The sequence below is a fragment of the Nannobrachium achirus genome, assembly GCF_963921795.1.
Source record: "Nannobrachium achirus genome assembly, chromosome: 2".
Lineage (NCBI taxonomy): Eukaryota > Metazoa > Chordata > Actinopteri > Myctophiformes > Myctophidae > Nannobrachium > Nannobrachium achirus.
Window position 1 is genome coordinate 8,289,006 of NC_137811.1, and position 18,308 is coordinate 8,307,313.

Here is an 18,308-nt window from a genome sequence, read left to right on the forward strand (position 1 = left end):
TTTTTTCTCTTCAATGTCTCGCGTTGCCATGGTTACCATAGACTTCCATGTAATTGTGCAAGTGTGTAAAAAGTGCACGCCCATGCCTAGATGATGCACCACGTGTGTAGATGCTGTTCACAGCTTTCAAACAAAAAAATCCGCTTGGAAATCCGTTCAGGCATTCATGATTTATCAACCATTATGTTTTCTTCAGATGTAAACAAACATGGCTGCCATGTTTGAAAGAATGGGTTGGTATGGGGGTTAAACATGCAATTTCGCGATCGCGATCATGCCTAATACATTTCTGGAGGTCCAATTTTTTTTTTTGAAAAACATTTTTTTGAAAAAAAAAAAGTTTTTTTTTTTTCAAAAACGGCCCAAACTCGGGAAACTCGGGGTTGGCACAGCACTAGTACCAATACAAACTCGGGAAACTCGGGGTTGGCACCATATGTGTTAATGTCTTTTTCATAATATTAGAGTTTTGTAGGTTTTAAAACATCCTGAGTTGATTCATTAGACTTTTAAAGCAGCCAGAATAACCGTTCTGACTTTTGGTTGGGGTCTTTCCTCACCTGGGACCCCCTAGACAGACCCATGATCCCATCACAGTAATCGCTCTGCTCCTGCTCCAGAACAGTGTTAAATTAGATCATAATTGAAGCATAAAAGTTGTTGTAGCTGGGCTCTGAAAACAAATATGAGAAAGCAAAATACCAGAGGTCTTCCTCAGGGGGTCCGGGACCCTTGGGGGGTCCTCATAGTTACTACAGGGGGCCCACCAAATCTTAATGGGAAAGGATTTTATTTTTTATGTATGTTTTTATGTATCCTGGGTTCATGTATTTTACTTCGATGATTTATTAGTATTCTCAGCATTATTTATACATTTTTTGTGTTAGACAGTTATGGTTGACAGGTGTTACTGCAGGGATTAAGGTATTGCAACTTCTCACTTTGGGTGTGCAGACTAACGTGTCCATTTATTGCACTGCACTCACACTGACAAAACACACACACACACACACACACACACACACACACACACACACACACACACACACACACACACACACACACACACACACACACACCCCCCTCTTTGTTAATCGTCACCCCAAAACCCTCACCCTATCCTCTTAAAGAGCTCATGGTCAATTATGCCCAAAGAGATTCACTAAAATACTGTACATGTCCTCCCTAATTTGCAAGACAAATGTGTTGACAGTCTCCACCATAGCATTTGCAGGGAGGAGTGCAACCTGCTTTGCAGCCAAATGTGATGGGCTCAAGTACTGCCTTTGGAGCAGGGAGGGCAAGACACCTGACTGGAACATTCCCTCCACTCTCTAAATGCCATCTATTTTCTTCGATTGATCGAAGCTTGGGGCAATTTGTCAGGTATGACAAAGTAGGCATCAGAATACGATACCTTCATCAAGGGACATGATTTTGTGGAAGTGCACACACATATTCAAGCAAGTTCAAGTTATTGGATGTCACAAATGTCAAGGGTTCCTTGGCCTACAAGATTTTTCTGGTGCTGGCTGGGGAAGAGAATTTGGTTGGAATCTCCAAAAAGTCATGGGTCAATGCCTACTTGAAGCCTGGTGATGATGACCAAGTCATTAACCACTTCAAGGACCTTAAAGGGTTCCATTCCTCCTGAGCCTTTATTATTGGTGAGCTTCCATCAACATTGCAGTCATTAGAGCATTTTGCATGCCATGTTTACAGTTCAAAAGGTCCAACAACCCTGCGATTACTCAGATGGGAACTATTTCTGTCAAAGAACTGAGGGTGAGATGCTACCTCCAACTCGTGCTGCACTGCTACCACATCCGTGCCAACTACGTCACAATGCAGGATAAATCATACCTGACAAATTGCCCTGAGCTTCCACCAATCGAAGAAAATAGATGGAATTCAGAGAGTGGAGGGTATGTTCCAGTCAGGTGTCTTGCCCTCCCTGCTCCAAAGGCAGTACTTGAGCTCATCAAATATGGCTGCAAGGGACGGTGCAGCTGCTCAAGTAACCTGCATTTCACTCCATGGTGGAGACTGTGTCAACACTATTAGGTTGGACATTAAAGATGACAATGATGAAGACAATAGATCCTGCATGTCTGAAATGACCGCATTGTAGTGAATCTTTTTGGGCATAATTGCAGCATGGGCTCTTTAAGAGGACAGGGTGAGGGTTTTGGGGTGACAATAACAAAGAGGTGTGTATGTGTGTGTGTGTGTGTGTGTGTTGTGTTGTCAGTGTGAGTGCAGTGCAATAAATGGACACGTTAGTCTGCACAAGTGAGAAGTTGCAATACTTTCATTATGTCAAATTCTGGGTCTGGCCCTTGCCCTTCCCCTGTTCTACCACACTTTGCTCGCACCCTCCCCTCCTGTGAACCTGATTGTCAATCTGAACTCCTCCCGGCTTCACAGCTGTGAGCTGTTGCCGGATGACTACCTAGTTGTCCTTTTATGGTTCCCCTGGCATCACAGGGATCTCCATATATGGGCATAAAGGGGATTTGGTTCCCCTGACATCACAGTGATGTCAGAGCGGGATGCCAGAGTGTGAGAGTTAATCAACAAAAAAGCGTTACCCGTCCAGACAGACAGATAGATAGGGTCAAGATGTGACGGTTCTGATAGTAAACTGTGACCTATGGTCGCAAACTGCGACCTATGGCCGCAATAAACCCAGGATACATAAAAACATTCAAAGTTTCAGTTTCAAATGTGAAAAAAAAAAGATCCCATCAAGATTGGCGGGCCCCCTGTAGTAACTCTGAGGACCCAGCAGGGGTCCCGGACCCCCTGTGGAAGACCTGTGGTATTTGCTACTACTCATTTTTGTTTTCAGAGCCCAGCTACAACAACTTTTATTCTTCAATTATGATCTAATTTAACATTGTTCTGGAGCAGTAGCAGAGCGATTACTGAGACAGACCCCTAGACAGGGGTCTGTCTAGGGGGTCCCAGGTGAGGAAAGACCCCAACCAAAAGTCAGAAAGGTTATTCTGGCTGCTTTAAAAGTCTAATAAATGAACTCGGGATGTTTTAAAACAAAACAACTCTAATATTATGAAAATCGGATATTAACTGGCTAGCGTACTGTTCTGGGAGGTCCCAAAATAGATAACCCCCAGAAAGGGGTGGGGGTCCAGAACATTTTACATCCATAATTAATTCATTCGATTCCTTGACCCAGAAAACATAGGATTAGCATGTTTAATTACGTTTCTAGGTTGTCTAGAAGCCAAGATAGCACAAATTGTGTATTTTATGTCGGCCATTTTGAACGTCCAAAATGGAGGCTTTGCAGGTGTCTGTGCAAATGCAAACAAAGATTTTTGGATTCCCCATGCTCTGAAGATTCCAAAAATGTATAGTTTTACAAATCTCCAAAAAAATCCAACGAATAAACCTTTATTAACACAGCGAACCTGACTACTATGTACACCAGGTCCTTGTGGTGGTGCCGGCTCACGGCAGAAATAGTCTCAGAAAGTGTCTTAAAAAGACAGAAAAGTGGCCGCACACACCGTAGCCAAAGTGCCAAAGTTTATTGTTGGACACAGCGATTAATTAAACCAACGTTTCGGCAGTACTTCTTCAGGGTATACAGAGCACATTACAAGTTACACATAAATAGGGTGCCTGCCAATAGATACAACCAATCACATTCATCTAAAAGAACACAGGTTCTAATATTAATCTGTAACATAATATCACCGTTAGCAGTACAATCTAATGATCCATCATGGATATTTGTGTATATTTGCACTGCCCTCTGCATACCCATCCTAACTATAACACTCTATTACACAGTAATAGTGTAATAGTGTATGAGTGTTACACTCAATACACTCTAATTGTGGTGACTGCTGCCCCTTGTGACGTGGGTAGAGCTGCGAGGGCCCGGTCATCGCTGCTTGCAGCTTTAATTAGGGCCTGTGCAAAGATTATTATTAGGGCCCGAGCACACACAGTGTGTGAGGTCCCTATTGTAATTGCAAAGATTATTAGGGCCCGAGCACCACACATGGTGTGAGGACCCTATTGTAATTGTAAAGATTATTAGGGCCCGAGCACACACAGTGTGAGAGGTCCCTATTGTAATTGCAAAGATTATTATTAGGGCCCGAGCACACACAGTGTGAGAGGTCCCTATTGTAATTGCAAAGATTATTATTAGGGCCCGAGCACACACAGCGTGTGAGGTCCCTATTGTAATTGCAAAGATTCTTCTTCTCCTTCTTCTTCTTCTTCCGCCGAATGAATCGTGTTTTTGAGGCGCAAAACATACTCCAAAAGTGGCGCAACTTTGCTCGTACATCACAAGTGGCGTCGCCTATTGGCTCAATAGCGCCCCCTACTAAATTTCAACACAACAGCCCCACTATACGGTTTCACCTACAAGTACGTAAATCGGTACACACCTGTATCATGTCCGGACTCACAAAAAAGTCTCCGAAACTAAACAGGAAGTCAGCAATGTTGACTTCTTTGTGGCGTTTTGGTGCATTTTGGGCAGTTTTCACGTGGCATACTTTAACTATCTCCTCCTAGGGGGTTAATCGGATGTACCGATTTAAATGATAGGAACCAAATGGACCGGGCCCTTATGGGTATTATGTAACTAAGAGAGTGTACACATGGAACCAAATGGGCCTATTTGGTTCCATTTGTACAGTTTCTCTGAGTTAAATTAACATGGGTATTGTACAATAGAAATTGGGGTCTCAGAGATAGAAATGCTATTAAATGGGTATACGTTGTCTGTAGCTAATGCATGTCAAACTGGGGGTCCTTGAAATTAAACATTTAGTTTGAGAACCAATAGTTTAATCTTAGACTAGGCATGAGAGTCCTTCGATATACGGCTATAGCATGGTTATCTCTCAATTTGGCTCTGTTTGCCCCTCTTCCTTCCTCCACTGCACACCTGAAGGCTTATATTGTCTTTTTGTGATGTTTGAGTGTGTCATGCAACTTACTTGTGCAATTGTTGCAATAATAATATAGACACGGTCACTGTCTATTTTTAATTATTCCCATAAGGTCACTGAGTCCCATGTTTATTTAGCAGCAATGCCTCGCTTCCTCGCCCAGCTGAGCAGTTGTATAGTCCGTCTTTTGGGTTGCCTGTTCAGTGCATACATCCCCCATTTAGGCACCAGCCAGACACAGCGTGTCTATCAAGTGCAGCAGAAGAGGAACACAGAACAGGGGAGCAAATTCTATTTATTCTTGTATTCTTGTTTGTACAATTGGGAGGAGCGCCTGGGTGCTTATTTTATGTATTTTTATTTCATTTTTAGGGCTACATAGCGGCCCTAGCCAACTTGACACCACAACCAGGCAACCGTCGAGCTGTTCGGGCTGGAAGTGTCCAAAAGAAAAAACAGGTAAACAAGCATGGTCAAACAACTATAGATTGTGGCCTAAAATGTTTTACTAATCACAGTTGTATACACATATGGTGTTTATTATTTCTCATGTTTATTCTATTCTGTACAGTTCATGATATCAGGTTGGTGGGAGGAACCAGTAGATGTATCTGATCCACCAGCTGCTGATACCATGTGAGACTGGGTGATCTCAGTATCATGTTTTAGAGCAGGGGTAGGCAACCTTAGGCACAGGTGCCAACATTGGCACAGGGGAGGGTGATCATTGGCACATCAGCATAATTGTTAAGAGAGAGTTTTCACAGCTATATACAAAATACATCATGCACGTAATTCTTGGCAAATCTGACTGGAGAGATAAGTGGGCTATTGTTCTGAGTAATGATCATTACATTCTGAAATATTTCTAAAGAAGAAAGATAAATAAAGGCCTATATGGACAATCAAATCAGTTGGAAGTACCAGTAAGACTCCCTTAATCAGATAAGCGACCGTCATGTTGCATACACAAACTTTGGAAGGCAATGGTAGCCAATCAGGAGGGAATATGGGAAATGGGACAGATCCATGTTGATGACATCCATGACGGTAGAGATACTGTGTACCGCTTTGCGTGATTTTAGGGCAAAATCTGTAGGAGCAGTGTCCAAAAATGTGTTTTTCAAAAATAGGCCAGATGGTGGCGCTGGATGGGGCAGAGCATTTTGATGACATGACTGTAGAGATACTGTGTTCCGGTTTGTGTGATTTTAGGGCAAAATCTGTAGGAGCAGTGTCCAAAAATGTGTCTTGCAAGAATGGGCCTCATGGTGGCGCTAAAATTTGCGGTGGGGGTTGTGGTTTGGCAGCCAAAGAATGTGTGTGTACAATTGTTGGCATGGATCGGGGCAACGGTGGTGGAGATATGAGTAGGGATCGGTATCGAGAACCGGTTCTTGTTGAGAACCAGTTCCCTGTGGATCGATTCCATGGAATCGTTAGCCAAAGTCCTTAACGATTCTGCTATTAATGCCTGCATATGCGCGATGACATCACACACGCGACGCGCTGCCTTGTTTAGACGCAGCCAACATGTTGTCTAAACAGAGGCGTTCTAAAGTCTGGCTGTATATTTCACAACAATGTGCATGTTTTGATAATGAGGCGTCAGCTTTCCAAGTTAAGTTGTTACTCAAGATCACTGCATGAACGGACAAGTCTCCCCGTTCTGTGTCCGAGCTAGAGTGCCCTAAAAAGTATGTTTTGCAAGCACATCTCCCATGTTCTTACTACAAAACGGTCCAATGTGCTCTGTGTTGCTAAATGCTCCCCTATAAATCACATGTGCAAGAAAGAAAAGCATGTAAATCCTTTGATCCAAACTGTATAAGACAGTGCTTCTGCTTTAGCTGTGTACAGCAGCAGCTCCGCAAGCTTTGCAGCCGACACAGGGACGTGCAGAGAATGTTAGAGGGGCAGGGGTTGAAATATCTAAAAGGGCCTTTTGGTGAAAATATTGAAAGTAGCAGACCGCGTGAGTAATCCCATTACTGCCCGCTCCCGCTTGATTTCTGACCACTCCTGCCCGCCGCCGCAATGATTTCATTTTTGACCGCCCGCAGACAATTCCTGTCCGCCGCTCCCGCCCGCAACAACACATTATGCGCGTCCAACAGCCTCCCTCCCAAGAAGGCACATTGAAATGAGACCCAAAACCATTAACAAACAAAAAATGTGTGCGCGATGAGAGGAGCATATTTGTGACAGACTGACGGTGGCGTGAGAACAAAATGAGAGAAAGAGAGAGAGAGAGGGAGAGGGCGAGCGACGGAGCCACAGAGGGAGAGAGAGAGAGAGAGAGAGAACTTGGCAGAGAGAAAGAGATACTCCAGTCCACATACAAATATACAAAGCGTTTGAAAATTCAAACTTTAAACAGGGATAAGTCATGCCTCGTTTTGTTGCAAGTTGCTTACACACGTGCCTTGACTCAATCGGAAGCCATCTGTGTCTTTGTTAAGTAAGCTCCGCCCTTAGATTTTCCGCCATTTTGAGCAGTTTGTAAAACGCTTAAACTCGCTTTAATTCTGGAATTTTTGCGCCACGTGCACAGAACATTTTACATGAACTTTGGACCAATATCTAAAGATCTGTCATATCGGATTTTGATTTTTTTTTTTTAATTGAAACATTCTTTTTTAATAATTCAATGAATATTGCAGTTTTATGCAAATTATTCTTCTGCCTCTAAAACATACATGCAAAGACACATTTTCATGATGCACTACTGTAGAGGTTTTGTCCAAATATCACTGAAACCAACCCCAATTGGCCAAAGGGGGCGCTATATCATTTTGAAAGAAAATAAGATTGCAGGAAAATTCCAGAAACACTCGTTTACATTTACTCAGATTACTTTTACTTCGAGCCCCCAAAATATGGAAAAATCATTAAAATATTGTGGCACTCTGCAATTAAATCATTGTTTAATAAATGTAAAGTACATTACATGAAACCTTTTTTTTAAACATGACTGGTCAATTATGTGTGACAGCTGCAGTGTAGTGGTTAGTGCCTTTGCCTGATATGCAGAAGGTTATGAATTCAAACCCCAGGTCAGGTTCAGTTGATGTTAACATTACATCCTGGATGCCCACGGTGTGTGCATATGTCAAACTCTTTAATGTTGACACGTCTGATCTAACTCCACATCACGTTCATGTTTAAAATGAGCCCTTCTCTAGTGGACGTAATTTTTCTGTTCTGAGTGAAAGAAAATACGATCACTCGAAAATGTCCGAAAATACTCTGATTACATTTTCTCAGATTGCTTTTACCCCAAGCCTCCAAAATATGAACAAAATAAATTCAATACAATCCTGTGGCACTCAATGGTGATTAAATCATTGTTTTAATCGAAGGCCTACATATAACTTTTTTTTAACAAACATGATTGACAGAACCTGTGGAAAAATTAATTTGCAGGACATTTTCAGATTAAGAGCAGTAAATACCGAAGAGTTGTAATGGCACGAAGAGTTGTAATGGCACCTCTGTATGTGTGTTCTGATAAATCATACGGTTACTCATAACCACCCTGAGAATTTCAAACAAATAGCAGCAAATGACACTCAAATTAATTTATTTTCTCTTCAGGTCTTGGGTCCTCTTCTGGTCTTGGGTCCTCTTCAGGTTTTGGGTCCTCTTCAGGTCTTGGGTCCTCTTCAGGTTTTGGGTCCTCTTCAGGTTTTGGGTCCTCTTCAGGTCTTGGGTCCTCTTCAGGTCGTGCGTCCTCTTCAGGTTTTGGGTCCTCTTCAGGTCTTGGGTCCTCTTCAGATCGTGGGTCCTCTTCAGGTTTTGGGTCCTCTTCAGGTAGCTGCAAATTTGCTAAACATAAGCAAATTATCTATTTAAATATGCATAATACAAAAATGTAGAGATTGATTCTACAGGACAAATTACCTTGGGATCAACTGTGAAAAGTTTGGTATGTGACCATTGTTTTCCAAACATGTGGTCAAGATGTCAAAGTCATAATAATTCATATACAGATTTTTTTTATGTATATATTTTTAATGGACATACTCAGTGCTGTGTTCTACCTGTAACGCACGTATACGGCGTCTGCTGTCGGAAAATAAATTAGGAATAGCGTCTGCCCACTCGACACGTCCATGAAATGCGCTCTGTATACGCTCAGAATCTTCAGATGGCTGGGGGAACAACCATCGTAAATGTCGCCTGCCTTGACTGCTGGCTATTATTGCCCACCCCAGCTGATGACTGAGTGGCCAAACTTGTTCGGAGAATTAGCATCAGATAGGCTGCGGACGGCTAGCCTGGCGGAGCCCGACGTTATCTGTGTTCATTCCTTCCACAGTATAACGTCTGGCCTTTAGCCTATTGGCAGCTTGAAAAGTGGGCGGGAGTACTTGCCTTGACAGACAGACTCCTCTAACCAATCACCATCTCTCAGCCAGTCGGAAGAACGGCAAACAAACACGTCTTTTCGGCCGATAAACTCCACTAGCGCATCCTCCGTGTTGCTTTTTAATTGTTGTAATTGATTCCAACTCTGAAATAACTGCACTTATTGGTTGTTTTATGGTTAGAGCGTTAACTGTTACACTTTTTGCATCGCGAGGGCAGCCATTGTTGTTTTGAAAATGCTGCTGCCTGCAGCATGCATCTACGTCACCGTCTACACATGGACCAATCAGGGAAATCTTTTCACTTGTTGTCAGGAAGACTACGTTTGTTGTGCGGAAGCATAGTGCGGAAGCAGTCACTGATTGGCCCAAATTACAGAATAATCGGTATACTCGCTGCCAATCAACGGAAGTCCAGACGTTATACTGTGGAAGGAATGAACACAGATAACGTCGGGCTCCGCCAGGCTAGCGGACGGCACCCTCATTAATATCAATGGTTGCGTTTACGAGTGCGATAATGGCGCGATCGGCGCTGCCTCGGGACACACATGCTCGCCAGTTTGGGAAACTCTCAAATCTAGAGAGAGCTAGGTGATTGCAAAGCGACGCACAAAGTAGCCAATTGTATTTGCAAAGGTAAAATATAGTGCAAACGGATATAGTATAACTTTTTTGGTTAAAAGGGAATAGAACAAGCTAGAAAATATTGTTCCTTCGAAACAATTGTGGGCTCGCTTTAAGACGAAAAAAAAACAATGGTATAATATAGCTGCACAGGTGACACACACACACACGCACGCACACACACACACACACACACACACACACACACACACACACACACACACACACACACACACAGACACACACACACACACATATATATATATATATATATATATATATATATATATATATATATATATATGTATATTGCGGGGGGGAAACAACGCAACTAGTGGCCAATCATGGGATCATTCTCTTCTATTTCGGGAAAGCGTCATGAATAATCCAGGCAACAACACCCCTGCCCTGACCGGACATACTTCTTCTCTATTTTTCACTGTGTCTATCTGCTCACTTTACGCTCACTAGCGACCCCACCACAAACAGTGCAGGCAGCTGGCGGTATTGCACACAATGTTAACTGTGGAAATGCATGGTGTTATGAAATATCGATATTTGCTGTCAGTGTATCAATAATTTATCACGGGAAGGAGTATTGTGATATATGGCCATATAGATATTTCACACCTAGTTTCTTGCCATTTGCATGTTTCTGCAAAAAATAAGCTCCATTCTCCACAAAAATTTGAAAGACAAAACAGGGAAAGGAAGAAAAATGCATTTGCAATACCGAAGAGTTGTAATGGCACCTCTGTATGTGTGTTCTGATAAATCATACGGTTACTCATAACCACCCTGCGAATTTCAAACAAATAGCAGCAAATTACACTCAAATTATAATTTTTTATTTATTTTCTCTTCAGGTCTTGGGTCCTCTTCAGGTCTTGGGTCCTCTTCAAGTCTTGGGTCCTCTTCAGGTTTTGGGTCCTCTTCAGGTCTTGGGTCCTCTTCAGGTCGTGGGTCCTCTTCAGGTTTTGGGTCCTCTTCAGGTTTTGGGTCCTCTTCAGGTCTTGGGTCCTCAAGTTCTTCGCGGCAGAGTTTTGGGTCCTCTTCAGGTTTTGGGTCCTCTTCAGGTCATGGGTCCTCTTCAGGTTTTGGGTCCTCTTCAGGTTTTGGGTCCTCTTCAGGTTTTGGGTCCTCTTCAGGTCGTGGGTCCTCTTCAGGTTTTGGGTCCTCTTCAGGTCGTGGGTCCTCTTCAGGTTTTGGGTCCTCTTCACGTTTTGGGTCCTCTTCAGCTTTTGGGTCCTCTTCAGGTCGTGGGTCCTCTTCAGGTCTTGGGTCCATTCCAGGTGATTTTAATTAAAGATGGGGTGCCATGTTTTTTTTCCCCATCTAAAACATGATTATCAACTATTATGTTTATACTAGGAGGAATATTGTTTTCCCAAAAAATGTAAAGAGAGAGTTAAAATTAGGTTTTTATGTGGCCACACCCACCAGTTCATTAAGTATGCCTGGTTGTCATGGTGGGTGGTGACCCAGCTAAAGTTGGCCACACCCATAGTGTTAGGTGAATTGTAATTAGGGGAGGGGTTGATTCTATGATGTAATTATTGACCCACAAGGTGGCAGCCTCCAGGAAAAAAAGATAAAAATAAAAAGGGAATACATAATTTCTCATAACAACCACACCAGGAGGTCTAATGAAGTACTGTCAACCTCATAGATGGTAACATTTCTGGCTACGTCAACCATACACAGTATTAGCAGAGCAAAAACACAATGGTAAAACTAAAACACAAATTGCACCGTATAACAATAAAACTTACGGGGGAATTAAAAGAATATATACACAGCCTTTTCTAGGAACAGCTGCCCTTACTGCTGTGAGGCTTTTTATTGAAACACACACCCAAATCAGAATGAGTACACGCCCACTCGCAGGTGGCTCAAATCAAGTCATCATCACATCATTACATCAATCCAATCAGTCCACATTAAGTAATGTCCCTTAGTAAATAGAAATAAAGATAATATAAATACAAATAAAGTAATCACAATGTGAGAGCATAACTCAACACACAGTCTTGCCTTTTGGGGAAAGTAAGCCATTTACCATGAGAGGGAGTGGGTTGTTGGCTGATTTACCACTGTTTCAGGGTTGTGGCACGAAGCAAACCTTGAATGGTAAATTGAAGAAAACACTGTTGTAACTTGCAAGCAGTGTTGGGCAATATTACTTAGGAGAGTAATCGTCACTTATTACTTATTACTCCTTGGAAAAAGTAATAATATTATATTACTTATTACTTGAAATCAAGAGTAATATATAATATATTAAGTTATATTACTTTTTTTTTACCCGCAAAAAATACAATAAAAAATATATGTACAACGACACAATCTATTTAGCCCGCTCCTTTTAGAACAGAATCCAATTTATTGGCAAAATTGTCTCTAATCAGCCAAACAAGCTTTATTTGACAGCTGTGATCAGTGCATTTACTAGGCATTTAAAACTGTCAGTAATTTTGACCCTTGACTTTATATGGTCCGCTCTTTCCCCTATACTCTACTCAACCTCAGAATAAAGGGATATGGGGTTTAAGTCAGTAATGTCCCTTCTCTGTATATTTGATTTGTTTGATGTATATACAGATAAATAAAATCATAATTCTCAAAATAATCTAAGGGGCCAGAAATAATTTCCGAGGGGCCAGTTTTAGCCCGCGGGCCGCCTATTGCCAAACCCTGCTATAAATAATATATTTGGATATTTGGATGCATCCTACGCCATATACAAAAAAAAAAAAAACAAGTTTAGAGCCAATACAAAAATATTTGATTATTGTGGTATTACCGGTACGTGCACGATTAATCACAGAAATAATGTGATTAATCATGATTAAACATGTTTTTTTCCTATTGATTCCTATTGGTCCCCGGATGGGGACCCGAATGCATTTGGGTCCCCATCCGGAATCAATGGGGGTACATTTATTGTAATCAAATTATTGTCTTAGGAATGAGACAAGAAAACTGAAATATTATTGAATTCACGTCTCCATGGCATGATAATCAAAAGAAAGTCATTATTATAATTATTATAATTTAGTAACTAGCAACTAGTAAATAATTAGTTACTTTTTTAAAGTAACTTGCCCAACATTGCATATGTTGTTGTTTATTTCTTATGTTTATTCTATTGTCTCTGTACAGAATATGATGTCAGGTTGGTGGGAGGAACCAGCAAATGCACTGGTAGGCTGGAAATTAAACACCAGGGAGAATGGAAACCAGCGAGTGGATCTCAGTCTTCTTGGAATGAGAAGACATTATCTGTTGTGTGCAGACAGCTCGACTGTGGCTCTTTTTCTTCATCAGTAAAGAGCTCTGACGGGGAACGTCAACCTCTGTGGTGGATTTCATCTTCCTGTCATGGATCAGAATCTTCACTTAGACAGTGTATATCATTGCGGTCTGGGAATGCCGCCTCCATAGGGGAGGTGTTCTGCTCAGGTAACAAACAAAGATTTCAACAATGATAGTAACCTATACAGTATTTTATTCCGTCCGTCCGTCCGTCCGTCCGTCCGTCCGTCTGTCTGCATGTGTCCTGTGTGTGTGTGTGTGTGTGTGTGTGTGTGTGTGTGTGTGTGTGTGTGTGTGTGTGTGTGTGTGTTTTCACAATTTTGCAACCCATTTCACCCAGTGCCACTTCACTAGCTAACAAGAAACACACCATGAAGGTTTAAAGGTTTTAATGAAGTAAAGGGCAGATAAATAATGAGCAGTGATCGATGAGCAGACATGGATCTATGGTGTAAACGATCATGATATCGATCAATGATAATAATGAAATCAAGCAGTAATGAGTCAGTAGTGGAAAGGGGGGATTGGGGAGGGCGTAGGTTCCGGGGAGGGTCGCAGACCCTGGAGTCTTGGGGTAGGGGTCGTATAGCGTAATCGTCTGCACCGTCGGCGTCAGTGGCGACGTGGACTGAACCCCCCGGCAGGAACCTGAGAATAGAAAATAGAGAGAGGAGGAGAGGGGGATAGGGAGAGGAGAGAAAGGTAGAGGGAGAGAGAGAGGGGAAAAAGGCTGTGGTGGTGTAGGGGTCCCCCGGCAGGAACCTGAGAATAGAAAATAGAGAGAGGAGGAGAGGGGGATAGGGAGAGGAGAGAAAGGTAGAGTGAGAGAGAGAGGGGAGAAAAGGCTGTGGTGGTGTAGGGGTGGTGGAGGGATACGAAAAAGCAAGAGGGGTTCTGGGAAGTTAGAGTGAGGATAAATAGAGCTAGGTAGAAGTCTAGGGGGCGGAGCCAAGGGCCAGGTAGGCCAAGTAGGTGGCGTGAGAGCAGGTAGGTGGAGAGGGGGGAGGAGTCATGGTGTGTTTCTCTCTCTCCTGAACTTCTGTTGTTCCAACACCATTTCACTAGCTAACAAGAAACACACCATGAAGGTTTAAAGGTTTTAATGAAGTAAAGGGCAGATAAATAATGAGCAGTGATCGATGAGCAGACATGGATCTATGGTGTAAACGATCATGATATCGATCAATGATAATAATGAAATCAAGCAGTAATGAGTCAGTAGTGGAAAGGGGGGATTGGGGAGGGCGTAGGTTCCGGGGAGGGTCGCAGACCCTGGAGTCTTGGGGTAGGGGTCGTATAGCGTAATCGTCTGCACCGTCGGCGTCAGTGGCGACGTGGACTGAACCCCCAAAAGTAAACATGAGGGCCACTACGTTGGATGTTGGGACGGTGTGGACTGACCCCCAAAAGGAGAGACGAAGGGCAACTTCAGGACTACGCTAGGGCATGGTCGGCTGCTCTGAGGTCGTGGACGCTAGTGCATGTGTAGCGCAAGGATTGCGAGGTCCACCTGCCTAGCAGTTGGACGGTGTGGTCTTGTAGCTGGCTAGCGGCTGTGGATGCGGCGCCGATGCGGAAAGGGTGGCCCGGGAAGGTCTCTGCCGAGAACCCTGATATGGTGAGAATTTGGCGGAGGTGGAACCAGCTGCTGGTGGCTACTGTTCCGTTTTCGGTAGTGAACAAGGGGTCTGAGGGTCGGGCATTAAGGGAGAGTCTGGCTTGGATATGGTTGGCTAGGGGTTCGTATGGGCTGGTTGGGGGTGTTGAGGCGGAATAGGTAGAAGGGGGTTAAACGGCACTGGGAGGCTTTGCTCTTTTTGATTGTAAACATGGGGGTGTTGTGGTCGTGGATAGCTAGGTCTGATAAGCAAGGATCGATGCTGGGGTCGAGATTTCGAGTTGGAAGTTGAGGCGCTGCAGACCTTTCAGTTAGAGGGTGATTTGTGGGTAATGCGTGAACAGATGGGACGAGCCAGTGATGAGTTTGGTGAAGAGAGAGATTCCACGGGGGTAAGCTCTGATTGTGGAAACTCTGGGGGAGTGTGTGGATTGGCTGTAGCTGATGTAGGCTGAAATGTTATGGGGTCAAGGAAGGGATTCAATGTTGTGTGTGGTGTAACGACCTGAAATTTGGTCCACGCGGTCCAGTAGGACGATATGGTGGAGTCGGCAACGCCCTGGAGGACGGACTGCTGGATGGGGTGGTGGAGGGGGTGGTTTATGGGAAGATGATGTCCGAAAATGGTGGGACCGGGACTGGATGGGGATCTGAGTGTGGAGCCAGTGTCTTGGATTTCTGAAGCATGCAACGGTAACGTGAGTCAGCTATGGCATTGTGGTAATATGGGATGTGGGCTGAGAGACGAAGGGCCACTGCTGGACTACGGCGTTGTGGCGGTTCTGAGGTTGTGGACGCTCAGATGCTCTGATTGATGGCCGTTGAGGGATGTTGAGCGATGCGTGTTGAGCATTATGTGTCGAGTGCTGTGTGTTTAACGCTGTGGGGACTGCTGTGAAGGGGACGCTGTGTGTTGGGCGCTGTAGTAGGGAAAGCTGTGAGGGGAACGCTGTGTGTTGAGCGCTGTAGTAGGGAACGCTGTAAGGGGAACGCTGTGTGTTGAGCGCTGTAGTGGGGAACGCTGTGAGGGGAACGCTGTGTGTTGAGCGCTTTAGTAGGGAACGCTGTGTTGAGCGCTGTAGTAGGGAACGCTGTGTGCTGAGCGCTGTAGTAGGGAACGCTGTGGGGGGAACGCTGTGTGTTGAGCGTTGTAGTATGGAACGCTGTGTGTTGAGCGCTGTAGTAGGGAACGCTGTGTGCTGAGCGCTGTAGTAGGGAACGCTGTGTGTTGAGCGCTGTAGTAGGGAACGCTGTGTGTTGAGCTGTACACGGCGTTCGCACATCAATCAGCACAGGGAACGCAGTGTGCTGATTGATGTGTGTTGAGCGCTCTGTTGAGCGCTGTGGGGAACACTGTGATGGGGGACTACGGCGTTGTGGCAGTTCTGAGGCTGTGGATAATCAAGAGCTCTGATTGATGGCTGTAAGGAATAAGACTGAAGGGGTGACGGGGGCGAGTGCTGTGTGTTGAGCGTTGTTAGGGGAGCGCTGTGTGTTGAGCGCCTAGTAGGGAGGGTGGGTTGTTGGCTGGGGCGGGGGAAGTGGTGTCTCGGGAGGTGGAGGGGCGGGGTGCGGCGAAGCTGCACTGACTGGCTTGGTGGGCTGGTCTAGGTAGCCCCGGTATGTGGCCGGGTTCCATTGCCTTGACCTCGCGGAGGCCATGGCAGAGGACTGGCAGTGGTACTCTTGGAGGAGGGACCCTCCGAACCTGACGGACAGGTCAATCACCACCGCCAGGTCGTCCTCCAGGTCCTGACGTCTGTTGGGAAATGCGGAGCAGGTGACATCTCGGAGGATGGAGAAAGCCAGGGCTACGGTGAGGAATGATGATATGGTGGGGGTGGAGCTGCGGGGCTGGATGGAGATGTATCGGCAGTCCAGGAAGCGGAATTCGGTGTTGCGGCGGATGGACGGAGGAGGGAAGCCAGGTCTGTGTCAATGCCCTGTAGGTTCTGGTTGCGGAGGGATGCTGGGATGGGTTGTGGGTTCCGGGTGATGGCGTTGGATGGTGGGCGGGCTGTGGGGAGAGAACGGGGGGGGATAAGAGGAGGACAGGAAAGAACAGGGGGGGGAGGGTTGGGCAGTGCCATCGCTGGTTGTGGGATGGCATGCCCGGGAGAAGGGAAAGTGAAGCAGGCGGGGCCTGAGGTGCGCTGGTGCCAGGTGTGGCCAAGGCAGTGCTGTTGTTGTTGCCGGTTGAAGGGGAGGACAGAAAAGAGGAAAGTTGAGTGGGATGTAGGGATGAGGGTGCAGGTAGGGGATGAAAGTGCGACCTGCGGGACAAGGGATGATAAGATAGACAAAGAGATGTTAATGGGTGGGTGGCAGGCACGGGGTTAATGACATGACACGGAAGTAGGAATGGTAGAGGTCGGAGATGGGCGAATACGTTGAAGTATTTTGATACGAAATGCAAGCTGGGTCAAATATTTATCAAGGTACAGATATAGATACAGGCCAGAGAAATGTATTTGAAAACAAGTACGTATTTTGTATTGTGAAATACATTAAAGAGCATTTTATCAAGATGTATGCAATGATGAGTAATTTTATAGATTGACTGTCAAGTATTAAATTAATTTTGATATATAGAATTGGTAATAATGGCATTAGACACAGGATAATGACATTAGACACGGAAGTTGGAATGATAATGGCTAGAATGATTGGTAGTAATGGTATTGGTAGTAGGTTGCTGTAGGGAATTAGTGAATAAATTATGAGCAATGAATGATGAAACGATAATGAATAGGAGGAAGGGATGATAATGAATAGGAAATGGGAAGAAGGGATGATAATGGAGGGAATGCGAGGAAGGGACGATAAGGAAGGAATGGGAGGAAAGGATGATATCAAGATACGAAATATAAATACGGGCCAGAGAAATGTATTGAGATTCAAATACGTATTGTATTATGAAAATACATGAAGATACATTTTATGAAATGTATGCAATGATGAGTAATTTATAGATTGATTGTCAAGTATTAGATTAAATACCTGGCAGTATGTCTGAGAATAAATTGACCATACTATGGCAAGTAGAAATGATAATAATGTCATGAGAGACGGAAAAATGGCATTAGACATTGAGGTGGGGATGGTAAGTAGAAGTGGAATGGTAATAATGGCAAAGACATTGAAAGTATTTTGGTGCAAGTACGAGTACTGGGTCGAAATGTATCAAATACGAAATATAAATACGGGCCAGAGAAATGTATTTGAATTCGAATGCGTATTTTGTAGTTTGAAAATACTTGAAAATACATTTGAAATGTATGCAAGGATTAGTAATGTTATAGATTGATTGTCGAGTATTACATTAATTCAGGTATTAATTAGTTGGAATGATAATGGCTAGAAGTAGGATTGGTAGTAATGGTATTGGTAGTAGGTTGCTGTAGGGAATTAGTGAATAGATTATGAGCAATGAATGAT

General features: G+C 44.1%; 1 protein-coding gene across 4 annotated transcripts in view; it reads left to right on the forward strand.

Annotated features, from left to right (window-relative positions):
• Positions 1 to 18,308, forward strand: part of LOC308305846 (scavenger receptor cysteine-rich type 1 protein M160-like) — a 66,945-nt gene that overhangs the window by 16,149 nt on the left and 32,488 nt on the right. For all 4 annotated transcript variants that reach the window (XM_080750731.1, XM_080750730.1, XM_080750732.1 and 1 more), the window contains 2 exons: positions 5,313 to 5,399; positions 13,100 to 13,399. In XM_080750731.1, the coding sequence (XP_080606857.1) occupies positions 5,313 to 5,399; positions 13,100 to 13,399 (387 nt within the window). The remainder of the gene's footprint in view (positions 1 to 5,312; positions 5,400 to 13,099; positions 13,400 to 18,308) is intronic.